At 41.3% G+C, this 21,578-nt stretch overlaps 2 protein-coding genes across 3 annotated transcripts in view; one reads left to right on the plus strand and one right to left on the minus strand.

Moving 5' to 3' along the window:
* Nucleotides 1-6,843, plus strand: part of OIT3 (oncoprotein induced transcript 3) — a 47,882-nt gene extending 41,039 nt beyond the window's left edge. Inside the window, exons 8-9 of the mRNA XM_042456683.1 lie at nt 1,023-1,122; nt 4,173-6,843. Of these exons, the coding sequence (XP_042312617.1) occupies nt 1,023-1,122; nt 4,173-4,349 (277 nt within the window). The 3' untranslated portion in view covers nt 4,350-6,843. The remainder of the gene's footprint in view (nt 1-1,022; nt 1,123-4,172) is intronic.
* Nucleotides 4,596-20,914, minus strand: PLA2G12B (phospholipase A2 group XIIB). Of its 2 annotated transcripts, none has more exons than XM_042456684.1 (4): nt 20,568-20,914; nt 13,502-13,590; nt 11,858-12,023; nt 4,596-7,507 (listed from the first exon to the last, which is right to left on the minus strand). In XM_042456684.1, the coding sequence occupies exons 1-4, from the start codon at nt 20,836-20,838 to the stop codon at nt 7,389-7,391; spliced, it is 645 nt and encodes a 214-aa protein (XP_042312618.1). In that variant the 5' UTR covers nt 20,839-20,914; the 3' UTR covers nt 4,596-7,388. The 2 variants fall into 2 exon arrangements, with proteins under 2 accessions (XP_042312618.1, XP_042312619.1); XM_042456685.1 differs by having other exon boundaries at nt 13,514-13,590; nt 20,568-20,912.
* Nucleotides 20,915-21,578: the final 664 nt, after the last annotated feature.

Below are 21,578 nucleotides of genomic sequence, written 5' to 3' on the forward strand. Positions count from 1 at the left end.
GCCTGGGATACACAAAATGTGTATGGATATCCAAAATGAAATTGGGGAAAAAAAAACAAGAATGAAAGCTGGGATTTTCTAGTCTTTTTAACCAGTCTAGATGTTCCCTAAGTTTCTGGCCAATAATAACAACAACAACAACAGCAAGAACAACAGAGGATGAAAATTATGTGAACCCTGGCTCTAAAATACACCTGCCAGCATCAGAGGCAATGTGCCTCTGAACAGCAGGTGCTGGGAAACAGGAATAGGAGAGAAGCTATTGTGCAAATCATGGCATCACTTTCGCCACTTGGTAAACAGGAAGATGGGCTATAAGCAGGTACTTAGTTTGATCCAGCGTGTGGCTCTTTTGTGCTTAGCTACACAACCCGTTTAACCTTAGCAATGTGAAATGGTAAGTCTGTACTTCATAAGCAGCAATCTCACTTTCAAAATGCTTTTAACTCTCTGAATAAACCATCATCTATCTCCAACTTTAGCATTTCCAGTTAACAACCCAGGCTCATGAGCAATGCCAAAACCCACATTACTGCACAGTAATTCTGTATAGCTGAGAAATCAAGGAAGGAAGGAAGAGGGGGAGACTCTCTGTGATGTGCTTTTGGTCCTTAGATTTTTGTAAATTCTGATATTATGTTATGTGAAAGTCATGCTGAGATGCACCCTGATTTAGCTTGGTATTGTCTATACAGCTCTGTCCAAAAAGATGAACAGATAACCTAAATTGCCATTTGTTGTCTATTATGAGGACTCTGTGCATGTGCAGAGTGACAAGTTAAATGTGTGCTGACAAGAATCCTTGTTGCTGTGGACTTTTAAAATTCTGGGCTTTTTAAATTCTGGAAGGATCATCTATTAGTTCCCCTCCCTCTCCATTCTCTGTTCTCAGATGACATGCCAGCATGGTGATACATACTGACCAGAGAGCCAACCTTCCTGCCCTTTTCTTGATGGCATGCAGTTGGATTTTTCCACCACATCTGTGAAACCCATTAACATGTCTCTTTCTTTTTCTTCAGTTGCGTGTCTGATGAGTCTGTGAAGCAATACACATCGAAGGATCATCTTGCCAAGCATTTCCAGGTCCCAGTGTTCAAATTTGTGGGGAAGGACAACAAGGTGAGCAAAACTAGAGAGCAGCTGATTCTTTACAGTAGATCATCAAAACATTGCTCTGTTTTATCAGCAATGTATGGAGAAATTTGGGTCTTTTGTCTCTTTGTGTGTGGGGGGGAGGGAAGTGCAAATCAGAGGTCCATTGTCTTGACCTGTCCACTTTTTACTCAAAACCAGTTATTGGAAGTGACTAGCAAATGGCTAAACCCTAATTTAAGAGCCTCCTTCATTAACAGGGCTGAATCAGCACTGCAGAGATCCAGTTTGATACCATTTTAAACTGCAGTGGCTCAATGCTATGGAATTCTGGGAATTGTACTTTGTTGTGGCACCAGAGCTCTTTGACAGAGAAGGCTAGTTTGACATAAGAGTTCTATGACAGAGAAGGTTAAATGTATTCCAAAACTCCCTAAATTTCTAGAATTCCTTAGCACTGAGTCATGGCAGTAACAGGAGACAACCTGGATTATTTCTGTAGGGCGGATGCAGCCATAGAGAGTCTGGCCCTAAAGCTTGCATACTTCTCTTTTCTCCTCTCCTCTCATTCTCTCTTACAAATATGATGTATTTGCATTGAATGAATATATGTCTACTTCCATAGATGATCTAATATTGTTTATTTTGCTTTTCCTCTAATTTTTGTGTTCACCCTCTTGCCCAGCCACCAGTTTCTTTTCTCTTTTGACTCCTCTAGTTCATATTTTTTTTTATCTATTAGTTAATTTAAAACATTTTATAGGCTGCTCTTCAGCAATGATCTCAGAGCAGCAGCCAAGGAAATGATAAAAACCACCCCAAAGACAATGAATCATCAAAATTAGAATAAACTACGACCCAGAAGAGCAATAGCACAAGTTAAAACGGTGGCATAAAACCTTGAAAGTTCTGGAGTTTTTAAAAAGGGTTTTGAAAGATGCTACTGACGGATGCCACCAGGCATGACTCTCAGGAGAAGAAATTTCAGAGATTAGGTATCACAACAGAAAAGTCCCTCACTATTCCTGTAGCCTTTTGGCCCCAGCCTGGTTTTTAGAGAGGAGGATATACTGTTTAAGAGTTGGTTGTACCTGCATACACACTATACCATTCTTCAACTCTTAAGACTGCCATACATAATTGTGTGCACTGATTCAATGGGATAATTTTTTACCATTACATTATATCAGGTGATATCAAAGCTTTGCTTGTGGTGCATAGCCTCCAACTGTCCCAATTTGGCAGGAGCAGTCCTGATAATCCTCTGCTATCCTACTTTTCTAGCAGCTTGTAAAATGTCGAAGTTTCTTTCGTCCTCCTCTCACTTTCCTCTCTTCTGGTCTTATTTCAATTTGCTGCAAACTGAGTTCAGAGTGCAAAAATTGTTTGCACTCAGTTAACTCAGTGGATGGAGAGGAGGGGGCAGTCTTCCCTTTCCCAGCAGAATCAGGCACAATCCAACTGCTGCAACTTCTCCTAGCTTTCCTAGTTCTTCCTCATTAATAACATCTGCCATCCTGATCATACTTGGATGTTGCTTTATGTCTTGCTCACACACACCAGTTCTCATCTGTGAAAGTTTGGGGGGAATGATGGTGTCTGCACTTTCCCCGTTTTCAAAGCCCTTGTTAACCATACAGTCATAAAACTGTGCCGATTCATCCTGAGAACCCATTTATACCACACATTTGTGTTTGCAATGCAAAACTCCCAAGGGCTCCTGAGAAAGAGAGAATGATGATGAAATCTGTTTCAATCCTTTAGTCCCCTGTGGATGTGCTCTCATTCATCCAGGAAAAGACAAAAAAGCTTTGCTAAGCATAATTCCTGTTCAAGTGTAGAAGCTGAAGACAATGCAATCTATGCAAATGATTGATACTCCAAGCAGTCTTAAAGAATGTAATGGGACTGTTGCCACTTTAAAAACTGCTTACAGTTTTTGGTTTTCAGCTATCTTGATCAAAACATGGCCTGGCTGTTTTGTTCTCCCCACAAAATTTCTATTTCATTGCTGGGTAGTTCTTCCTACTACATGGAAGTTTAATGTATATATTCAGTAGGTCTGTCAGTTTGAAGTGATGTTCCCTGCTGGATCAATACCTGATCCATATGATTTCGTTGTCACCTTGTTAAGCTAGTTATTCATTACTGCGGAAAATAAACTGAAAGGAATGAAGAACCTTTTCTATTGTCATCACAAGAACTGGAGCCAAGGCGGAATCAGTACAGTGTGCCTAGGGTTGCCATCCCCGAGGACCTCCAAACCGGGGGAAATGTAGGACAAGGTGTTAAAATGTAGGACTTTTTTTTTTTAAATTTCCTGGCCAGGAAATTAAAAAAAAGGTCCTACATTTTAAAACCTTGTCCAAGGCCTCCCTGGGGCCTGGGAGACAGCGTCTTCCAAGACCTAGGGAGGCCTTGGAGGACTCCACAATCGCAGAGCCGCCTCCAGGGCCTTGCTGGGGGGGAATCCAGGGGGCGGGGCCAAACCAGGGCGGGACCGTGCGGACCCGCCCCAAACCGGGAAAGTCCTGCCCCCAAGCAGGATATGGCAAGCCTAAGTGTGCCAAATTCCAAGCAGAAGAGGTTCGTTTTTCCAATTTTAGTGTCCATTGTGGAATACATAGATGTCAGATTATCCCATCAGAATCCTATGTAAGTACACATGTACTTGAGAGGCAAAACCAAGATGGGTTTCTTGCTTCTGACTCTATCTCAAGGACCAGCTCAAAACAGTCTGCTTCCTAAAGCAAAATACAAGATGGCAGCCCATCCCTGCCAGCCCCTTACACATGTAGAAACTTATTGGACAAGCCGTTTAATCTTGTTTTGATCGTGGAAGAGGCAGTCTTTTCCTGAGGGTGGCAGGCTGTCTTGGGGAACACAGAATAGGCATTTGCTACCTCATTCTGCCTAATGGTAGGGCTGGCTCTGATATGCGTCCAACCTCATCAGCTTGAATTGCTCCCTTAAATTAGTGAATCCCAGCATCTAGGTCTAGAGTTTCAAAGAAGAAGTGCATAACAGATTTAACACAACCTCTGTGACACTTAATATGTATTTTTATATATATTCAGGAAGTATTCTTGCACTGCCATGTCCTGGTATGTGGGGTGACAGATGAGAGGTCTCGTTGTGCACAGGGGTGCCGCAGACGGATGCGCAGATGGGCTGAGACCGAGGAAGAGGAAGCTGGTCACTTGGATAATCACATCCTGACAGGGGGTCCAATTAGAATTGATATAGAGGAGTAGGTCTGTCTTGTGAACATGCTGTCCCACAGACACTGTCTCCTATTCTTCCTTAAACAGTGACAACAGTCACAGTTAGACAAAATTCATGTAATTATTGTGGGGGGTTTTGTTGGTTTGTTTTTTTGCTGTTGAAAGCCTGTGATCCACTTTGTTGAGGTCAAAAGAGAGGCAGTCTGCATCCAAATGGTATTGGATGGTAATAATGGTATTAAATGATTACAATTACAAAAGCAAAATGGTACCCACTTCTGTTAGAAATGATTTATTCAAAAAGCATACAGAATATTTAGATAATCAAAGTTCCATATAAATAGGAGTTCTGAGTTTTACAAGGCTACACTGAGATGTGGGACGTCGATGGGGTCTCTTTCATGCTAATAGCACTTTAATGCCATTTTGACATGGCTACGTCCTACAGAATTCAGGATTTGTAGTTTTCTGGTGTTAGGATTTTCTTCCAGAGAGTTCTTCTTCTTGATGTTGTTGTTGTTGTTCATCTTCAAGTCATTTCTGACTTAAGGAGACCCTAAAGCAGTTCTCCTTAGGGTCACCATCAATCGGAAGCAACTTGAAGGTAGACAACAACAAGAAAAGTCTTGCAGAGAATCCTAACTACATCAGAAAACTACAGATCCCACAATTCCATAGGATATAGCCTTGGCAAATTAAAGCAGCATTATAGTACTACTGTTGTGTTGTGTGAAAGAGGTCCTAATTAAGGGACACTAGTTAGAGTTACCCACAAATGGAAAAATTGTGGCCCATCCAGATGTTTCACCATTGCCCAAGATGGCTAGGAGAGATATATAACTGGTATAACTGGAGTTCAAGAACATCTGGAAGGCAACTGTTTCCCCAGCCCTGCAATATACCACCAGCTTAAACTGGCACTTTATCATTTGTTAAGTGCTGAAATCAACACAACTGGTTTGGGTAGATCTGGACATTGTGAACCACTTGTTTCAACAGAAAAGTTCCTTTTTTTGGACTTCAGCTTACAGAATTCTGGAAACTGCAGTGCAAAAAATAAACTTTTTAAGTCTGTATTTCAACTTATGGAAAGATTAGACATCACAAAGAAATCTTCCAAGAGTGAGGTGAGCCAAGGACACAGTAATTTGCAATCCAGAGAATTGCTGAGACCTTCTATAACATCACATTTACATGCACATATCCAAATGTCAGCATGGCTGAGTTCACCTTGCCTGTAAAAGATGGCAGTGTAACCACTGAAGCTGACAAGATGGTTCTGAGTTACTGAATTTACTGAAGAGGAAACAGTGACATTTAGTTCTTGTTCTTTCTACAGTATTTTTTTAAAAAATACTTTGAGGGTGAATTTGGGAATCTACCAAAATAGTCCTGATTTTACACTGGGTCTTATTCTGTCCCCTAGAAGTTGTCACTGCACTTTCTCTCTAAAATTTGGGGGATCTTTGAGAAAGGAGTAGATGCAAGTCTAAAGCCCAGTTTGCACTCTTTCTCGGCAATAATTCAGACATGTACAGTATGCATCCAAAGTATATCACCTGTGGATGGGGGGGGGATGTTTGGAAGCAAATGCTGATGATTACAGTGATCAAAATGACACCTATTTTAGCTTGCCAAATAGGTGTTGGTAAAAGCTGTACCATGGATTATACCAGACAAGTTTTGATATCCTTCTGGTGTTCCTTTTAACCCTTTCTTGGTTCACAGAGCATTTAGCTTGTGCATTTTTTTTTTTTTGATCAGCCAGCTGTTGTTCTGTTGTCATGCACAATTATAGTGAACAGTTTAAAACGATGTTGACAGGATAGCAAACTGAAGAACACAGCAAGCATTCCTCTTGAGGGAGGGTACACAGATCTCAGAATAGCATGCCGTGTGAAAACAGGGAAGAAATGTGCTTTAGTTATGGGGTCATGGGGAAGAATCAAAGACGCAAGGCAAGTATAGTGCAATAGTGTATTCAAACAATGTAGGCACTATTACTGCAATGCAAGAACTTGGAGAGTTTCAGAAAATCACAAGTTCAGTAGTGAGATTTAGTTGCAGCAGGTTATGCTTTGAATAGGAATTTCAGTGCTTTTTAACCAAAAAAATTTTTTTCACAATCAAAATGGGCAAAATGTGAGTGACATTTCTATTTGGAACAATGACAGTTTGATAAAAACCAAAAGCACAAAATGCAGTAATCTGCAATGTCTAAGGGATACATTTTGGAAGAATAGTGATTTTAAATATATATATGGTTATACTACCTGATGTTGTAAAATAATAGTAATTATAAGTAGCTAGAACTGACCTTCAAAAATGTTATTGGCAATCTCTAATGTTGTTTTGAACTATATATGTAATTTAATAGAAGTTAGTTTTACAACTGCCTGAAGGTTAAACTTTGCTCACACTCAGTATAACATTGATTCTTTCTTGTTGGTTTTGGGGGTACATAATGTGGTTTTTTAAACGTGATTTTATGTCTTCATGGAAATAAAATTAATGACCATTTTAAGACTTGTCTTTCTTCCTTTTTTGCTGCAAAGGAAAATTTCCTCAAATTCACATTCTATGTGCTGTTAAGCAGTGCTGTGATCCCAGATTGTTTTTCCACTAGTGTGGGGTGGCTCTGCAGCATTTGAAAAACTATGGCAGAGGCAAGTCCCTGGCAAAAGTGGTAGGTTTGTGATGCATATATTTGTTGCAGAGGTTATCAACACCCTCATCCCACAATGTCTGTATCCTTTGTTATGTCTACACATCTCAGTCGGTCTCCATGGAGGGTTGGCATTAAGTCAAGCAGGTTGTTCTAAGAAGGTGATAAAAGTCATCAGATGGAACAGACAAGGGTGTCGGGCTGAGACATCTTCCCACTTTCCATTCCAATCCCGATCTTACTTTACAAGCTGCAAATTAATGCATTTCGGGTAGTAGTCAACCGCACCCTGAATTTCACAGTTGTCAAAATTGCACCTGTTTTGAGGATAGAAGGCTGAACCTCTTCTAGCCAAGGGCCATGCAAAGCCAGAGCTGTCACTGTCAGGGAGCTTGATGCTCACCTCACAATTCATCGCGTTCTTCCTCATTACAAATGCAGGCACTTCTTTGGCTGTTCATGAAGGGACGGCAGCCCAGAGTCCTGACTGTTCTGAATACCGTATCAGCTACTGATTCACAGGCTGTAGCAAAAGAGAAGCAATCACACATTTTCACTATAGACTTCTCAATTATATGTTGGTATTTTTATATGCAGATTGAGTCTCCTGTATCTGAAATACTTGGGACCAGAAATGTTTTGGATTTTTTTTTAAAGAATATTTTTATATAGTGTACATAATAAGATATCTTGGAGATGAGACCTAAGTGTAAATGTGAAATTCATTTATATTTCGTATACACCTTATGCACAATATTTTAAAAATAAATTTGTCCATGAAGCAAAGTTTGTATACATTGAACCATTAGAAAGCAAAGCTGTCACTATTTCAGCCTCCCATGTGGACAATTTTGGATTCTGGAATTCCAGATAAGGGACATTCAGCCTGTATATCCAACTTTTCTCCCAGAACTAGGACTCAAGGCAGCTTACAGCAATTAAAATGCAACAGAGCCTATACCAAGAAGCCCAAATATGGGGTAGACTCATATGGGAAGAGGTGGCCCTTCACACTGTAGTGTAGTCTATTGTTTCCTCTCCTACTGAGAGTCAACACAGTTTGATGTGACACAGAAGTTCCATGTTGAGGTTCTTTTCTTGGTTTTTCATTGATCCTCTGTGTGTCTTTGTGTGTACATATGATTGAAAGGGATGGGTGTGTTTCCTGGGACCAAAGCATTAGGAAAGATAATTGTAGCCATTGTCTCCAAGCCTTTCCCCCCATTTAAAACCATTGCTTCCTAAGTCTTAGACATGCTTTGTTATTGTTGCTGTTGTGCGACTTCAAGTCATTTCTGACTTATGGTGACCTTATCGTGAACCTTTCATGGGGTTTTCTGAGGTTTTCAGACTCACCCAAGGTCACCTAGTGGGTTTCCATAGCCAAGCTGGAAATCAAACCTTAATCTCCAGCCTAATATCCTGGCTTTCCTTAGGCATGTGTTGTTGTTGTTGTTGGTGTGCCTTCAAGTCATTTCCCAATTTATGGCAACCCTAAGATGACCATATTATGGAGTTTTCTTGGCAAGATTTGTTCAGATGAGGTTTTCCATAGCCTTCCCCTGAGGCTGGGTTTCCATGGCTGAGCTGGGATTTGAACCCTGATCTCCAAAATCATAGTCCAATGCTCAAACCACTACACCACACTGACTCATGCTGCATGCATTTCCAGAGCTATGAAAGTGACATTATTGCCCTCCCTACCTCCCTAAAAAATAAAGCTGTGCATATTTCTTGTAAGACTGATTCAGAGTCAATTGTAATTAGGAAAATGGTGTGAACGGAAACAACTCCTTTTCTTTCAGCATGGCTCAGTTCTTACTCTCCCTTTTTCTTTTAATCAGAAGGAGAAAGGGGGAAAGAGATTCTGATTTGGGATCTTCTATACTTTACTTATGAGCCTTAAGTGATAATGTGCTTGTGCTAATCCCCTTAAAACTGCCAAACTAGGATACGTGTATTTCCTCCCACTCTTCCTGCTCTTTGTTCCTTCTTTTTTGCTGCACTGTGTTAATTCAGCATGCTCTAGCCCATATTTATAACTATAATCATTTTTATTAACTATTGGAACTATTGTGGGGAAGGATCTTTTTGGCAATACGATTATAAAATATACAGTCCTATAAACTGGTATGGCACTTCATATGAGGGAGAGAGAACATTTTCTACCAGAGAAATACTTAAAAAGTCAGACAAGAAAGAGAATAATTCCTTGGAAAGAACATGAACTCAGAGACTGAGAGATCTGTGCCTCAAGGACTGGCTTTGAAAAGCAAATCTGGGATAAAATACAGTTTAAGGAGATAAACGGCTCACAATTAAGGAAAGGGATTACTGTACTTTTTTTTCATATTAAAGTAAATATAAGCATAGAGTCCTTGTGATGATGGCAGCACACATTTTCAAAACTATTCAATTAAGGCTTTTTTAAAAAAAGTATATGCTCCTCAGACATAAAAACCAAGAAGGGAATGCAGGTTATGGCTAGGTAGGGCTGACAGTGTCTTTTCTTAATGCCACTGTCAAATCAATACAGACAGTACTGAGCTAGATGGACTAATGTTCTGTCTTAGTTCTTAGGTTCCATTTCATTTGCATTACACTTTGTATGAGATTTCATTAGGAAAGTCCCTTATAGATCATTAAACAAACAATCTGTTTTGATATTGTAGTAGCTTAATTCCTTGTTAACTGTCTTTTCTGTTACGTTTTTAATTGCACTGTGTTTGAAGACGGTAAGCTGCTTTGAATCCCAGTTTTAGGGGGAAAGTGGGGTACAAATAAATATAATAATTATCATTATAATTATAGCAGTGACATCACAGGGGAGTGGGGTGCAAATCACACTGGGTGACACCCCAGGAGAGGGGTGACACCCAGCTTATTTATTTTTATTTTATTTAGAGGATTTATACCCTGTTCTCCACCCACAAAGGCTCTCAAAGGAGTTTAGAAATTGTTACAGTAGGCCCTTGTTATCCACTGGGGTTTGTTTCTACGACCTCCCATAGATAACAAAATCCGTGGATGCTCAAGTCCCATTAAATACAATAGAAAAGGAAAATGATGTCTCTTATATAAAATGGAAAATCAAGGTTTGCTTTTTGGAATTTACACTTTTTTAAAAAAAATATTTTCAAGCCATGGATGCTTGAATCCGTGGATAAAAAAAAATCTGTGGATAAGGATGGCTGACTGTAATTTGTTGAGTCCTCTTCCCCCTTCAGTGCAGGAGGAGTGAACATCCCCGGCTGCTCCATCGCTGGGCTTTCTATCTGGGGAGGAAGCCTAGCAATGATAGGGCAGGCAAGATGAATATACCTCCTTCCCGGGTGACACCCTAGCTAGTGATGCCACTGCTTATAGTACATATAGCACTAAACTGAGCAAAAATAAGCACTCTCTTCCATATTAAGAGAAGCGATGACAGCAGTGTGACTGATGTATACCAGACTAATGCAGAAGGGCTTAAAGAATGGAGGAGAAACATGGACAAAACATCCACAGTTATATAAAGCATGCAGATCTACTAGTATGGTCAGCTTCTTTGGTTTTTCAGAGGCTGTGTACACCTTTAGTGCCAAAGCAACACACATTTGATCATTCTAATGAGACAGGAAGCCTATGATGATGAGACACCCTTTTTGAGGAATCTGCAGTGAGTCTGGCTCAGCAGCTCTGAAGTGTGAACTCCCTCATTTATCTTAATTGTTACACTTGGAAAATGAATTAGTGACCCCCTTCACCATCTAATTGCTGTAGGCTGAACCAGAGAGAGGTAAATGGTGTGTGGGAGAGAAATGCTGGGCTGTGCCTGAGCAATATGTTCCAAAACAACACAGTACAACCCTGAAACCTTTTATCTTTATATTCAGCATTCTTTCTTTCTTTCTTGAGTTGTTTGTTGTTTACACTCTCCCTCATGGAAATGTAGATTTCCCAAGGTCTTTTCTTGTAGTAAGGCAAGAGTAGGAACTCCATTTTCCAGTTTCCACCAACTAGCATGGCCAGCTGGTTGAAGTAATGAGGTTTGTAGTCCAGTGCCATCAGGAGGGCCCCAGGTTTCCACCCCTGCTTTAGTAAACATGGGTATTGTAATCTTTTTGAAAATCTGTTTATGCTGGTAGATGTCAAGCCATCTGTTGACTTATGGTGACCCTATGAATTTCATAGGGTTTTCTGAAGCAAGGAATACTGGTAATTTTGCCAGTTCCTTCCTCTGAAATATAGCTTACAGCACCTGGAATTCATTTGCACTAGTTGGCAACTGGCAAGCCCAGAATCAAGCACCAAATTATTTGTGTCTACCTTCCTTCCAACTCCTATTTCTTTCTGTTCTTCAGATACCAGAGGGAAATGTGACATTGGATATAGAGAGGCTGTCTGGCCACATCTCTATAAATATTTTCAGCATTCACTAAATTTATGATCCTGGGTTTGGAATTTTTGTTATTTGCCATCAGGTCGACTTCAACTTATGGCAACCCTATGAATGAGAGACCTTCAGGTTACCCTGTCATCAATTCATGTCTTGCAAGTTGCAACCTCAGGGGCATAGATTCCTTGACTGAACCAATCCACCTGTAGTTTGGTCTTCCTCTTTTCCTTCTGCTTTCCACTTTACCAAGCATTATTATCTTTTCTAAAGTCCAAAAAAAGTAACGTTTCTAAGTTTTTATATAATCTGAATTAGCATTGCCTGACAATCAAAGTATGGTTGGCAGTGAGGGTTATGCTGATTTCCAAGTGTTCTTTTTGAAAAACTTCTAGAGAACATGGGTGACCTTTCTCTGCCCTTAGGGAAGGGGCTCAGGAAGATATGCATTGCTTCCTTTATATGTGTATCTGTGTCATGTCTGCCTAGAAAACTTACCTTCCACCTTGGAGACAAAGCCAAGGCTCCGTTTGAGGTCAGAGCAAATGGACTGCAAACACCAGCGGAACTTGGCATCACAGCGGTATTTGTTGGCACCGCAGGTGTCATAACACACATCCAGCTGGTTGCAACACTTAGTCATGGCTGGGATGCCCATGTCCAGCTGCACAGAGGAAATAAAAGGGAAGAAAGGGTTCTGATGCAGAATATATCTGTTTTTCCCTTCATAGTTTGACTCGTAATGGTGCATATAATATTGCATTGCCAATGGGTTCTGATGCAGAATATATCTATTTTTCAGTCTCCAAATTCCTGACATTGCAGTAACTTCAAACTTCAGTTGAACATTTAGCAATGGAGTTTAGACATCCATAGAAAAGGGGCAGGCAAAGATGCCAGGAGCATGAGAATGCAGAAAATGTAGGTGTGAACTATTTTCCATGCATCACTCTCTACAATGATAGAAATTTGGGTGCTGTAGGAAATTGTTTTGGGACGGGGGGGAAATTCTCCTTTGAAGAGGCAATTCTCTTATGTTGCTACACATCTGCAGAAGTATACTTGCCGGCCTAGCTATGGTTTTAACAGCATAAGTGGTAGTTGGGTGAGAAATTGCTCACTGCCCAGCAGTACCCCCTCTCCTGCAGATGACCTGAATGTGTCAATGAAGCAGCCATGCCATCTCATCAGGAGTCTGTACTACATCTCAGTAGTACACAAACATTTTCCCTTTGTTTCATCCATTTTAAAGGACCAGCAGTTATCACTGAACACAGTGGGATTGTCACAGACTAACCAACAGAGAGAGGGAGGAAAAAGGATAAAGCAGCAGAAAATAAATATCAGGCCAGGGCTAGCAGCAATTTACCCTTGCAGAGCAGTTTTACAGGAACATGAGTATGCTGTTCTTTATACAGTATATCACCTAAAGCTTTGGAATATCAAACGCTAAATTTATTCTCAGGCAATGCATTTGAATCTGGACTAGAGCTTGGAAAAAAGTTTGTACTACTATGTCCATCATCTTCCTTTTCTACTACAACTTTTTTTGTACTGCAGTCCCCGTAATTCCCTTGCAGTCATGAGCCAATGACCATGCTGGATGCTGATATCCCAAAACAAGCAGCTGTGATCTGGACCATCCCTAAGTGTCATGTATCCTCTTGGAAATGCTTCTCCATTGCATGTTGATTTCTTTTTCCGTATTGCTATTACACAGTCACTCTTGTCTTTCCGTAATAATTAAAATGATTGGAGTTCTGCGTCTTCCATTCACGGACATAATTCCCACACAGAGGGTTTGTTCATTCACTGCAGCCACCACCAACAGTTGGGGGCTAAATGGTCCAGTGACCAGACAATCACACAGTAAATTATACAGGCAGCAATCAGATGACACATTATCATTCTACTCGCCATAACCAATTGCCACCTTTGGCATGCAGAGGCAAACAGCTTGCGCTGGATATCATGAGAGGAGTGACTGGGCAAACTGACCAGGACTGTCTCCTTATTTGGAAAGGGAAAAAATGGACAAAAATAGCCAAGCAATCATAACAGTGCTGGCAACCTTTCCCCTTCCCACAAACATTTGGGTTAGTTAATTATTTCATCAGGAAATTGTTTGTTAGCAGTACATACACTTTCTGGTACCTTGAGACCCAGGAAATAGGAGCTACAGCCATTTGGTTCTGGAGACTTGTAATTTGGTCTGGGCATTGGTGCTTTCCCTGTAAGATAAGCGAAAGAGAAACAATAGCCTTAGAAAAAATACCACTGTCCAAAGTCCTGTCCTGGATTGCTGAACAATAAGAAAGGCCTCTAGTTTGCCAAAGGGTAAATACATTTAGCTAGGTACCCCTAAGATATACACACTGGATTATAGAATAAATAAAATATGATGAAATTAAAGCCATGGGATCACATTCTTGTTAATTCCTTTGGACTAGAACTGAAATGAAAGGTTCTGAGAGGAAGAGAGAGGGAGGAGGAGGAGGAGAAGGAAAAAGAAGAATGAAGAGAAAGAGAACAGAAAGACCGGGCAGAATTGTCAGCTTCAGCACTTGAGTTTGAATGCATCATTTCACATTTGAATTATAAATTTACATTTGGAAAGTGAATTCCCCACCACCACCACCATAACATTCAATTGCTTCAGATGTTGCCATCTGGATTGTTCCAGTTTCAGCAGATATGAAATATATGGTATTTCAAAAGATGTCAACAGCCAGGTGTCAAAGGCGTACTGTTATGTGTGGCCAATAAAATACTGCCAACTATATTACATGCTCAGACCCAAATACTGCAGTTTTTCTGTTCCCTGGACTTGTTTAATGTTCCAAGTTATGTGCATATCAGAAATCCAGCAAGGGCCAGAAACGGACTAATATGATAAAATACTGGAAAGGTGTTTCCAGAAATAAAACAAAATTTTCTACAGCTGCAGCATTCAAGGATTTCGTTTTATTTTATTTTAGCTTGGTCCCTGCAGCACTACCAAGTTTAGAGAATGCAGCTATGTACTAAATGAGAGAGGACATAATCAAGTACCAGTAGAAATGAGCTTTGTCGCCACTTCTTTAGTTAAAATAACTATAGCAATTGTCTTCATGACAGCAAGGCAAGCTGTTATCAACATTAGCAAGGAGGGTTTAAAGAGCAGAGAAACACTTGGAATTATCTGCCCTGGAAAGGAGTAATCTGACACATAATTTATAATATAGTTAGAGGCAAGGAGCCTGTCAACAGAGTGTATCTAGTTCATTATTTATTTTTTAAATGGAATCCCTTTATCATAGGCTTTGGGCAGTCTTTTGGAGACAGCAGATTCAAATGCTCATCAAGTTGAAGTCAGTAACCGTGGACAAAGGAGAGCCAGGCCAGAATCCTATTAGTAGTAGCAACTAGAAAGGATTGATTGAATCAGCTGCTGAATGATGAGCCAGTACTTACACAACTATTGATTCAATATGTCTACTGTAGCTGGGTGACTAACAAAAGGATTCAAGCCCCATAATGCTGTATGCTTGGAGTGTTAGACCTGGAAGATCTAGGGTACAGTCCCCACTACTCCATGAAACTTATTGAACGATATCGGGTCAGTCACTCTCTCTCTCAGCCTAACTACCTCTTAGGAGTGATGTAAAAGTAAAGTGGAGGAGAGCAATGTATGTTTCCTTGAGATGGAGAATTGATGAAAATACAGTAATAGGGAGTGTTCTAGACTATGACTCTGAAACTAGGGTTCAAATCTCCATGCAGCCATGAAAACCCACTTGGTGACCTTAGGCAAGTCACACTCTCTCTGCTTCAGAAGAAGATGTGACAACTCCCTCTGCCAAGAAAACCCTGTGATAGAATCACCTGAGGGCTGCCATATGTCAGCAACTATTTGAAGGCACACAAGAACAAATAAAAATGAGTAACAGGGGCAGATAAAAACAGATGAAAACCCGTGGATAAGGAGGGCCAACTGTACTTTTCAGGGTAACAACATTGTAATGATGGCCCTTTCTGAAAAAGATAAATAACTGCAGGAAAAGAGATTCCACCTCAACATTAAGAAGAACATCCTGACAGTAAGAGCTGTTTGACAGTGGGACACACTCCCTTGGAGTGTGCTGGAGTCTCCTTCTTTGGAGGTCTTTAAGCAGAGGCTGGAGGGCCATCAATTGGGAGTGCTTTGGTTGTGAGTTCCTGCACGGAGGGGTTGGACTGGATGGCCCTTGTGGTTGCTTCCAACTCAGCGATGCTATGATCTCTCTGTGTGTGCAGGTACATCAAGGAATTTATACTCCTTACTTCCCCCCTTTTACTTTTGGGGGACGAAAATATTTTCAAGGCATTTGGGGAAAATTCTTTTTCCAACTGTAGTTTCAGGTGATTGCATTTCCCTTGGGCATCCTAACATTAGGCAGAAACCCTGCATTTTAGATACAAAGAGAAACCTGTTGCCAAACTAGCTGACAGCCTTCCAAGGGCATCAGAGGAGCAAGACGCCCTCACTTTTGATGCCATGTCAGATGCCACATCATCAGAGCCAGCCCTAACACTGGACAGAACAAAGTGACTGCTTCAGGTTGCAGACTTCAGATGGCATGAAAAGACAGGAGAAGTGATTTTACATTCTACATCTGTGTCAGAATAACTCAGCTGGTGCATGTGCATATATGTGTGTGTTCTGGAATATATTCCTGCAATAGGCTTAGCATTTTGGATAGATTTTTTTAAAAGTATGAACTAAACTGCACCATTGACCTTGAACTCACCAACCACAGCTTGTGGTGTGTTTATTTTAAGAGCCCAAAAAGTATTCCCAGTGTTACCTGGAAGTTAACTCAAGCTTGCACCTGAATTTATGATGAGAAACCCACTGTTTTCTTTCCCAGGCCTGTGATTATCCTACTTGAGTAATAGACATGTTTCCATTTATTCTATTATATTTAATGCATTTAGGGTTGGCAGATTTCAGGGCCATAATCCGAGCCAATGTAGTGTAGTTTTTAGAGAGTTGGACTAGGACCCTGGAGACCAGGGTTTGAATTCCTACTTGGCCATGAAAACCCACTGGATGCTGGACAAGTCACACTCTCTCAGCACAGAGGATGGCAATGGCAAATCCCATCTGAAGAAACTTGCCAAGAAAACCCCATGCCTTAGGGTCACCATAAGTCAGGAACATCTTGAAAGTGCACAACAACAACAACAACAATCTGTGATCTAGGGATGATATCTTGTGATGTCAAGGGGAGTGAACCCTGATGATGTTACAAGGAGGTAGGCAATTAAGCATGTTGTAACAACCACAGTGGCACAGAGGATGTCATTCAAATAAAAAGCCCTAGATCAAATAAATGAGAAATACACACACACACACACACACACGTTTGTTAATAATAATAATAATAATAATAATAATCTTTATTTCTACCCCGCCTTTCCACAATGTGATCAAGGCGGCTTACAGATAAGAAGACAATAAAATACAAGTTAAAATATTACATATAAAAATTAATGTTTTTTAATTTTTTAAACATCATCAGAGGAGTAGGGACGGGAAACAAACAGTCAAAAATATCAGGGCAAAGATAAAACAACAACTTTAAGGTACAGTGGTACCTCGGGATACGAAATACCCAGGTTACGAAATTTTCGGGATACGAAAAAATCCCATAGGGAATCATTGTTCCGGGTTACGAATGTTTTTTCGGGTTACGAAAAAACTTTTGGTGCTTTTTTCGGCTTTTTCGCACGGAATCGCGGCTTTTCCCCATTAGCGCCTATGGCAATTCGGCTTACGAAGGCTTTTCGGGTTACGAAAGCGGCCGCGGAACGAATTAATTTCGTAACCCGAGGCACCACTGTAGTTGGGGCAAAAAACAGAATTACTAAGGTGGGAATGCCAGCCGAAATAAGTGAGTTTTTAGATCTTTTTTAAAAGAAAGTAACGATGCAGAGGAACGAAGCTGTACAGGAAGCTTGTTCCACAAAGTGGGGGCAAAGATAGTAAAGGCCCTCTGTGAGGTCGTTACAAAGCGAGACTTAGGGACCTCCAACAGGTTGGCCCCAGATGTTCTGAGTGTGCAGGGCGGACTATATGGGGAGAGGCGGTCCTCCAAGTACCCTGGACCCAAGCCATTTAGGGCTTTATAGGTCAACACCAACACCTTGTATTGAGCTCGGAAGCGAATAGGCAGCCAGTGGAGATCTTTTAATATAGGTGTTATATGGTCTGCCCTGGATCTACCAGCGACCAATCTGGCTGCCATGTTTTGAACCAGTTGTAGCTTCCGAGTGTGGTACAAGGGTTGCCCCATGTAGAGCACATTGCAGAAATCCAATCGAGAGGTTACCAAAGCATGTACAACAGTTTCAAGGTCCCCCCGGCTGAGGTAGGGACGCAGCTGGCGTATCAGCCGAAGCTGATAACAAGCACTCCTGACCGCCGCATCCACCTGAGATGTCAGCTGGAGCGACGAATCAAGGAGCACTCCCAGACTGCGCACCGAGTCCTTCAAGGGGAGCGTGACCCCATTCAGGACCGGATGACAAATCTCACCACCCGGAGCAGGGGAACCTATCACCAGTACTTCCGTTTTCCCTGGATTCACACTGAGTTTGTTTTCCCTCATCCAGCCCATTACCGACGCCAGACAGGCATCTGGAGGAGAGATACCAGCCTTAGTTACTGCATCAGTCGGAGACACAGAGAAAACTATTTGGGTGTCATCAGCGTACTGATAACACCGCGCCCCGTGTCTCCGGATGATCTCACCCAGCGGTTTCATGTAGATGTTAAATAGCATAGGAGACAAAATCGCTCCTTGAGGGACACCAGATGTAAGGGCCCTCTTGTCGGAGCGACAGTCTCCCAGCTCCACCATCTGGAATCTGCCCGAGAGGTAGGACCGGAACCACTGCAAAGCAGTGCCCCCGATACCCAGCTCCTCCAGGCGTTCCAGAAGGATACCATGGTTAAGCCAGTGCTCTCACACCTTTGCCCTTAGGACCAAAAAAGAGAAGCCAAATTCTGAGATTTGACAACCCAATTGCACTTTCATGTTTTTATGTAATGCAGGAATTGGCCCTGAACCCTACTCTTTATCATGGTGGGATACTCTTCATTTGTTTGTTAAAGATGCACAGTGTCAGGGAGTGCAGAGGACCTTCACACCATCAACCACTCTTGTGGGGGTAGAGGATGAACAAGAAGTTGATTAACTGCTCCTGAAAACTCCATTAGTACCAATTTCAGAGGCTAATGAAGTGTGAGAAGCATTGTGAAAGCAAAGTACATAGTTGTAAATCTCAGTAGAATAAGGGGGTGAAATCCAGACATAGAAACGTTTTGGCCTGAATCCTATCATTAGTCCCAACTAGAGTAGTTCCATTAAATCAGTAGGATTTACCTACAAGTTGATTCAGAAGTGGATGCAGAAAGTCAACTCTAGTTGGGACTGGCCAATAGGATTCAGACCTTCATGACCAAAGAGATTCCTTATGTTTCATTTTCTTTACTCTTTCACCACCATGTTAGAGAAAGAAATGTGTTTTAAGTATGAATAATCCAGCTACACCTCACTGGATTTTATATTCATAAATGGGGCACTCATCCATTATTAGTTTATTTTACCTGAACAATCCTGAGTGTAAACTGGAAATGATGTAACACCTAGTAAAGCCTAATCTGTTCTGGTCTGTGCTCTTCCCCTCCTCCATCTTAAGACTTTGATCAGGCACGCATCATGACTTCAACACAAAACTAGTCTTTTCTTCCCTCCACTTCACACACATCTTGCCAGGTAGAAGACTTCCTGTAACTTACTGAGTGCTTTAGAGATCTTGGGTGTATCTACACTGCACAGTTTATAGCTGTTTGATACCACTTTAACTTCTCTGGCTCCATCCTATGGAATCCTGAAATTTCTTCTTTAACAAATCATTTTGTTAAATATATACAAAAAGCACAAAACAACAACACGCAAACAAGTTTTATATATAAATACAGTCACCCTTCCATTTTTGTGGACTTCAAATCTGTGTCCCTTGCCCTTTCGTGGGCGGCAAACGGAGGGGGACAAAATGGGGTGTGCTGCCATTCAAGCCAATGGGGCTTAAATATTGGCAATTTTCTGTTTTCATGGAGGGGTCCGGTATGATCACCCGCAAAAACAGGGGGGCTCTTGTATAAAACTATGTATTGCACAAATAAGCCATACTATCACAAACATAACAATAAATCTAACAGCTAAACATATACCCTAATGACCTCCCCCACTTACCCAAAAGGTAGTTACAACCCCCTATGTTCTATACTTCCTCTAATCAATTAATACACCTTTTGCTTATACGATATAAATTCATTTCACAAAAACTTAAACTAGTATGTACAGTACTCCCAATGTAGGAATCCTGGGATTTCTAGTCTAGTTTGGATGGTGCTTAGAAAGCTCTTCCATAGTTCAAGGATTTGTTATAGAGCACTTGAGCAGTGGTTTCTAAGTATCTCCTACAAACTACAAATTCCAGGATTCCCTGGAATGGAGCCCTGGCAGTTAAGAGTGGCTTCAAACTCCTATGATTGTGCAGTGTGGATATTTCAACAAAACTTGCTCACAATTTTGTGCCTACGTGATTAATCTCAATTAAAAATGCTTCCAGCAGACAGTTGAAAGAATGTGCGGTGGTACTGTATGTGCCTTCAAGTCACCTGTTGACTTATGGTGACCTCATGAATTTTGTAGGGGTTTCTTAGGCAAGGAATACCAAGAGGAGGTTTTGCCAGTTCCTTCCTCTGAAATATAGCCTACTGCATCTGGTTTTTCTAGCAAGTTTGCCATCCAAGTACTAACCAGACCTGCCCCTGCTTAGCTTCCAAGATCAGAGGATCTGGTGCCATTAGAATATTTAGGTGGGTTACAAGAACAAAGATTGCCTGATTAATCCCTGACTATAGGTGAAATGGTGGTTGGAAGGTAAATTAGCAATGATGGCTAAAGCCCAGAATTATCTACATCTCAGTGGTGAAATAGTTCAGTTATTGATTTTGATAATGACAATCCTAAAATAGGTCCAATCCTGAAAAGGTGGTATTCATATGGAAATGACAGGACAATATCCAAACCATAAACAAACAAGACACTAGAACAACAACTTTGGGTCTGTCCTGACTGGAATTGAAATAAGCAGAAGAAGCAGTTGATCTTACCATATCTGCATCTGTACTGGCAGACTCCATTCTTCCCTCCTAGCAGCTCCGAGACAAAGTCTAAATAGCCATTAACTGCTTCAAAGCTATCCCGGATGGTCCCGATCCCCCAGTCAGAAAAAGAGCTTTCCTCTGGTAACACTGACTGCTGGGCAGTGCTGTCTTGTATTGTTTCTTCAGTGCATCTCCCTATGGTCAAAGACAAGTAGAAGATCAGAGTGCTGACTGCCAATTTCATTGTAAAGTTAAACAAAACAAATCCCAACACCATGGAGCTGTGATAGAAAAGTGATTGGGGGTATTGACAGCGGAGCACTTTTGAGCACAGGGCAGGTGCACACCCCTCTCCAGTGGACTTTCAACTCTGCTCTGGGAATAGCATGAGGTCACCACAGTCAGGGAGCACAAAGTTTAGGTACTTTGGTCCAAACACAACTCAGTGAACACAGTGTGTTGCCCAATATTTAAGGCTCTTTTATTTACTCACTGGGTTGCTTCCAGTTTAGACGCCAATATAGGTAGATGTCTGGTATGGCATAATCCCATGGCTAATCATAAAATGATTAGCGAAAAGTGTGGCCCTCCAGATATTGTTGGATTGCAACTCCCAGGATTCCCCACCATTAGGTATGCTGGCTAGGACTAATGGGAATTGCAATCCAGCAACATCTAAAGGGCCACAGCTTTCCCACTCCTGCTATGGGGGAAATTGGTGCTTTCCCAAGACACACACCCCCCCGCTCCTATTTGCTACAATTAAAGCTAGGTGAGCCTATCAATTTTGGTTTTGCTGCATTTTTCACTTCCCCATCTCCATATTTGTTTTAGCCTACATTCACATTGGTCTGAAAATGTGCCAACTGCACACTGAGGCAGTTCTCAGTGGTGTGTGTGTGTGTAAATGCAGCTTATATGTGCATACATATATTTTGGACAGGCTGAAGGGGAGTAGTCTCTTGGCCCTGCACTCTACACCATTGGTCTCAATGTGCATCAGTCACTTTGCTGGCT

The sequence above is a fragment of the Sceloporus undulatus genome, chromosome 3 (genome assembly GCF_019175285.1).
Source record: "Sceloporus undulatus isolate JIND9_A2432 ecotype Alabama chromosome 3, SceUnd_v1.1, whole genome shotgun sequence".
Classification (NCBI taxonomy): domain Eukaryota; kingdom Metazoa; phylum Chordata; class Lepidosauria; order Squamata; family Phrynosomatidae; genus Sceloporus; species Sceloporus undulatus.